The sequence below is a fragment of the Rhinopithecus bieti genome, unplaced genomic scaffold, assembly GCF_001698545.2.
Source record: "Rhinopithecus bieti isolate Rb0 unplaced genomic scaffold, ASM169854v2 scaffold_8675, whole genome shotgun sequence".
Classification (NCBI taxonomy): domain Eukaryota; kingdom Metazoa; phylum Chordata; class Mammalia; order Primates; family Cercopithecidae; genus Rhinopithecus; species Rhinopithecus bieti.
The window spans coordinates 4,804,121-4,810,442 of NW_016806447.1; the positions used below are offsets into that span (position 1 = coordinate 4,804,121).

The window sequence follows — 6,322 nt, forward strand, 5'->3', positions numbered from 1 at the left end:
AGTTTTTATAAAGACTCAAGGAGATAAAATAAGTTCTACAGAACCCATTAGCTTTCAAGGTCTTAGAACATTTTAGTTTCTTTTCTCTTTATCCTCTTGAATAGGTTTATTAAAATAAAAACATATGGGTTACAAAACATGTAAAAACCAATAATCTAAACATTACAACAAAAACAGAACTTAATCTGCGATAATAAAATTAATAAAAACCAATATAAATAGACACTTATTTCTCTGTCTCAAAAGTTGAGGAAAAAAGGTTAGGAGCAGAATAAAAAGGTAAAGAGTTAAAGGAAAACAGGAGATTTCAGAATTAATTCAGTTATTATTATTATTTTTTTAAGACAGAGTTTCTTTCTTGTTGCCCAGGCTGGAGTGCAATGGCACAGTCTCGACTCACTGCAACCTCTGCCTCCCAGGTTCAAGCGATTCTCCTGCCTCAGCCTCCCAAGTAGCTGGTATTACAGGTGCTCGCCACTTTGCCCAGTTAATTTTTTGTATGTTTAGTGAGACGGGATTTCACCATGTTGACCAGGCTGTTCTCAAACTCCTGACCTCAGGTGATCCACCCGTCTCGGCCTTCCAAAGTGCTGGGATTACAGGTGTGAGCCACCACGCCTGGCCTAATGCAGTTATTTTTAAAGAGCACTTTTATATCTGAAAAGGAAAATAAGTGGTAACGAAATTAAAAGATGTGGGGAGATGTAATTTATGATTTGCATGATATCCTCTTAAACTGCGGGACATGAAAAGAATAGAAGCTTTTAAAGATACACAATCAGATTTTAGTCAAGGAAAGATATCCCAAATTCCTAATAGATAGATAACTATTTAAATAAGACAATTCTTAAAACATGACATTTAAATACTAAAGATTAAAAAATGTCCTTCTCGTAAGTTACATACTATATATTAAGTTCACTACCTATAATACTGAATCAATATACATATTAAAAAATTTTAAGTACAACAAATTTTAAAAACTGTATCCACAGACTAGGAGTTAAGAATGCTTCAGTTTTGTCTCTGCTTTGTCATTAACCAGTTACAAGGCTAAGAGCAATCCAAATGATATTTACTAAGACTTATGATGAAAAAGTCGTAGGGCTAATACCATAAATAAAAAGACGAGTAAGATATGGCTAACAAAGAACACTTAACTTCACTTGGTTCTGTGGGTCTTGGGCATTTCACTATAAATATGGAGACTTAATTAGCTTGATATGATCTCCTAGCTCCAGAATTTAATTTTCTAATTGCTATTTTAAGTATTACAGAATTTTATCAAGTTATAGGTAACAATAGAGAAAATGCTTATGCAACAAAACATACAGCATCAATACAAAAATATTCAAACTTATATGCAAATATAAAATAAATCAGAATGGAAAATAAGTCCAGAGCAAATCATGCTCCATGATTAACAAGGCAAATCCTTAGAAATACACACTCAATCAAACAAGGGCGAGGATTCCAAATGTAATGCTTTGTTGGGTTTACACATACACAGTTCAATGTCTGGAGGTATCTCCTCTACTCTTTAGGAGGAAAAGGAAATTCTGGAGGTAGAGTTTGGTGTCAAATACAACCTTTCAACAGATAGTATAAGAAATCCTAAACTAATGAAAGAAAGAAATTTGAACGGCAAAATGGTTTGTCTAACCCAAAATACTGGATAGCCAGAAAGGAATGAAACAATGTGGCCTTGTATACAACTTTAAAAGGTCATTACTCCAGCCAGGCTCAGTGGCTCATGTCTGTAATCCCAGCATCTTGGGAGGCCGAGACGGGAGGACTGCTTGAGCCCAGAAATTCAAGACAAACCTGGGCAACATAGAGAGACCCCCATCTCCAATTTTGAATTAAAAAAAAAATTTTTTTTTAAAGTCATTACTCCAACTTTCTAACTCTAACTTCCTAAAACTCAACAACAAGGATATGCGAGAGAAAAAAAAGCCATATATTTTTGTATTTCTTTTTCAAATTTAACTTACATCATTACGTATAACTTCCCTGGAATCCGCTAGTAAGTCCATCAATCTTGAAACACCTAGAACATACAACCGTGTGAAAATGCTGGCAGACCAAAATACAAATAGTGACTCAAATTATTAACAATTTACTAACACACCATTTCAGTCCCTTTCTCTAGGAAATGATACTCATGTTTTAATCAAAATAATATAAAACAGGTAAGTTACTTACCCATAGGACTGACCAAAATAATTTGTTGCACCTGAGGCCCTAGTTGTTTTAAGAGAGAAGTAAGGAGCTTCACACCAGGCCAGCGGACATGGAAATCAAACTCCTGCAATATGAGAATTTAAAATATTTAACATCTATAATTCACATTTTCAAGAAAAACATCTTTTCCACTAATAGTAACTTGTACCAGAAATTACAAGTAAAACATGCAAGTTTAGCATACTTTAAGTGATTACATAGTTCTTGAAACATGCATGTGGATCTCTTGCTATAATACAATAAACTTCACTACCTTTAAAGATATATACATGTTATTTCCTCAATAACAACCAAAAGGCAACAAAAGCAGCTTATTAAGATGACAAAAACATCAAGGTTCCCTATTTACCTCCAATAAAGATAACAGAAGAGTGACATTTTCTTGCTGCTTAATGAAAATTTCTGTAAATTGGCTTCCCAAATCTTCACTCTGTCTTGTGGAATTTTCTTCTGTAATATTCAAAAATAAAGAATCTCAATTTAATAGTAGGTTATTTTAAAATATCTTTTCATTGAAGAGTTAAGCGTAAATGATAATTTTCCTGGTAAACAATTCAACACTGGAACAGTGTGGCTGGCAGCAATATCACAATTATTATGTAAAGCTATATCCTTAAAATAATGTTCAAATTCATTTAAATACATTTTATTGGTTAAATATTTAAATATGATATCTAAAAAAAGGATATTTAAATATTCATATTTTCTCAAGGGCATTTTTAGGTTACCCTTCTATTAGCGCATAAGGAAACAACTTGGGATAGAAATAGTCTATCTAGAATGTGGTAGTGGTTACACTTTTGTATACTTCTGCCCAAACTCAGACTACAATTTAGACTCAATTTTATTGTATATAAGTTTATCTCAAAACCCTTGTCCCCAAAATAATATTGAACATATAGTCCTTGCTGATTGTTAGTGTTACTGCGTTAAATAATTTAATTATGAAATTAAACCAATCTACTCCAGATTTCTCAGTATCTTTTGCATATATATAGCCTACAAAATTCTTTGGCAATAAAATCAGAATTTGACATCTAATTTCTTTCTTTCTCTTTCTTTTTNCGTCTCGGCCTCCCAAAGTGCTGGGATTACAGGCTTGAGCCACCGCGCCTGGCCTGACATCTAATTTCTTTGTTGTTTAAAGGATTTTACATTTGTCTTTAGTGTTTAAATGTCTTTTAATTAAAGTATTTGTTGTTTCAATGTACTACGTCAAAAAAAAAAAAAAGGATCACAAAAAATGAAAGCAACAACTGACAAAGCAAATTACTTAAGATCTGCCTGTATTATAAACTCAAATTAGAGATGCAAGCATACTACTTCCCATTCTCTCACTCACACCAGACACAGCTAATTAATCACAGCACTGGCTGAGCATCAGAATCCTTTTCCATATAGTACTCCAGTAAGTGACTATAAGCCAATGGAGCTGGCAGTCAAGATCAAACCCATTATCCCTCAGAAAGTTCTTTTCTAAATGTGAGGAAAAAAACCCAGCAGATGACAGGAAAAGCAACAATCCAAGATTGACAGTCATAATCCCATCTAATTGTTTATAGAGGAAAAAGAAGAGATCAAAAGTAGAAATGAAATGTTTTCCAATTGATTAATTACCTAAATATGCTGGGTTTATCCTTCAGAAACTCCAAGAAATATTTCTCAAAGAATTCACTGCTTTTGAGCCTGAAAACCATATTATTTAAACAACAACAACAACAACAACAACAAAATACTTTAGTTTTAAAAGGATTACTCTGGTTGCTATGCTGAGAACAGAATGTCACTGAGTAAGGAAAACAGGGAGACAGGTCAGGAAGCATTACCAAGATAAGAGTCACGTGAAGGTGGCTTAGACCTTAGACGTCATAATTTTTATTACAAGGGAATATGATTTGCTGACATGTTGCACAGAGGAGTGTGGAGAGTCAGGAAGAAAGAAAAGGAAGAGTGATTCCAAGCTTTTGGCCTAGAGAACTAGAAGGATAGGGTTGCCATTTACTGAGACTGGAAACACCATGGGAGAAGCAAGCTGGAAGTATACAGAGAATCAGAACTTTAGTTTTGGACATATAAAGTTTGAGATATCTTATAAAAATCCAAGTGGATATACCAAGTAAGAAGCTGGATAAATACTAACATAGATATCAGTGGAGAAGTCTGTGTTGGATACACACATTAGAGTGGTAAACATACAAATGATATTTAAAGTCACAAGACTGGATGACAAAGTACAACTACAAAAACCTTATAGCTAACATCATACTTAATGGTGAAAGACTGAATGTTTTCCTCTTTAAGATCAGAAGGAGGCAAGAATGTCCAATCTCATCAATTCTAGTCAACATTGTAATGAAGATCCTAGTCAATGTCATAAGGCAGGAAAAAGAAAAGGCATATAGATTAGAAAAGAAGAAGTAAAACTGTCTTTATTTACAGATGACATGTTTGTCTATGAGGAAAGTATTATGGAATCTACAAAAGAGCTAATAGAACTAATAAGTAAGCTTAGCAAGTTGCAGGGTAAAAGGTCATACACAAAATTAATTGTATTTCTATTAATAGACACTAGTAATAACAATTAAAATTAAAATTCAAAAAACAGTTCCACTTACAATAGCATCAACAAAAACATTTGACAATAGGTGTGTGCTACTTATACTCTGAAAACTCCAAAACACTGCTGAGAGAAATTAAAGAACAGGCCAAGCACAGTGGCTCCCACTTGTAATCCTAGAACTTTGGGAGGCTGAGGCAGAATTGCTTAAGCTCAGGAATTCAAGACCAGCCTGGGCAACATAGTGAGAACTTGTCTCTATAAAAAATAAAAATTTAGGCTGGCATGGTGGCACATGCCTGTAGTACCAGCTACTGGGGAGGCTGAGGTGGGAGGATCCCTTGAGCCCAGGAGTTTGAGGCTGCAGTGAGCTATGATTGTACCACTGCACTCTAGCCTGGGTGACAAAGTAAGACCCTGTCCCAAAAAAGGAGAAAAAAAAAATAAAGAAGACCTGCAAAAATAGAGATATACTGTGTTCTTGTACTAGAAGGGTACAATATTTTGTATCAGTTTTCACAAATTGATCTACAGTCAACAGAATCCCAATCAAATTCTCAGTTGGCCTTTTCTGTACAAATTCACAAGCTGATTCTAAAATTGGTATGCAGATGCAAAAAACCTAACAGTAAAAACAATTCTGAACAACAAAGTTGGAGGACTTAACACTACATAATTTCAAGATTTATTATACAGCTACAGTAATCAAGATGATGCCACGTACAGATCAATAGACGAGAACAGAAAGTCCAGAAATAAATCCATTAACTCAAAATGGATGATGGACCTAAGTGTGAAACTTGAAATTAACTACAGACCTAATTGTGTTATAAAACTTATTTTTTTATTTTTTATTTTTGAGATGGAGTCTCGCTCTGTCGCCCAGGCTGGAGTGCAGTGGTGCGATCTTGGCTCACTGCAAGCTCCTTCTCCCAGGTTCTGGCCATTCTCCTGCCTCAGCCTCCTGCGTAGCTGGGACTACAGGCACCCGCCACCACGCCCGGCTAATTTTTTGTATTTTTAGTAGAGATGGGGTTTCACCATGTTAGCCAGGATGGTCTCAATCTCCTGACCTTGCGATCTGCCCGCCTCGGCCTCCCAAAATGCTGGGATTACAGGCGTGAGCCACCGTGCCTGGCCAAGAGTTATAAAACTTTTAAAAGAAAACATAGGAGAAAATCTTAGTGACCTTAGATTTGGCAAGGATTTCATAAATAAGATACAAAAGTCTGAATTATAAAAGGAAAAATTGACAAAATGGACCCAATCAAAATGTTATTTTTGCTATTCCAAAGAAAGAAATGTCACAAAGAAAAAAAATTTGTGAAATATATGTCACAAAGGACTTGAAAACAGAATACATAAAGAACGATTATAACTCAAGTGTAAGACAACCCAGTAAAAGGCAACAGATCTAAATAAAACACTTCACCAAAGAAGAAAGATATATGGATGACAAAAAAAAAAAAAAAAAAAAAAAAACCCTCTACAAAAAAAAAAAAAAAAAAGGAAAAAAAAAAA

At 34.5% G+C, this 6,322-nt stretch overlaps 1 protein-coding gene across 1 annotated transcript in view; it reads right to left on the reverse strand.

Moving 5' to 3' along the window:
* The window catches only part of USO1 (USO1 vesicle transport factor), an 89,895-nt gene that overhangs the window by 41,257 nt on the left and 42,316 nt on the right, over positions 1–6,322 (reverse strand). The window contains exons 6-8 of the mRNA XM_017876604.1: positions 2,594–2,694; positions 2,206–2,308; positions 1,995–2,050 (exon numbers count right to left, since the gene is read on the reverse strand). Coding sequence (XP_017732093.1) covers positions 1,995–2,050; positions 2,206–2,308; positions 2,594–2,694 — 260 coding nt within the window. The remainder of the gene's footprint in view (positions 1–1,994; positions 2,051–2,205; positions 2,309–2,593; positions 2,695–6,322) is intronic.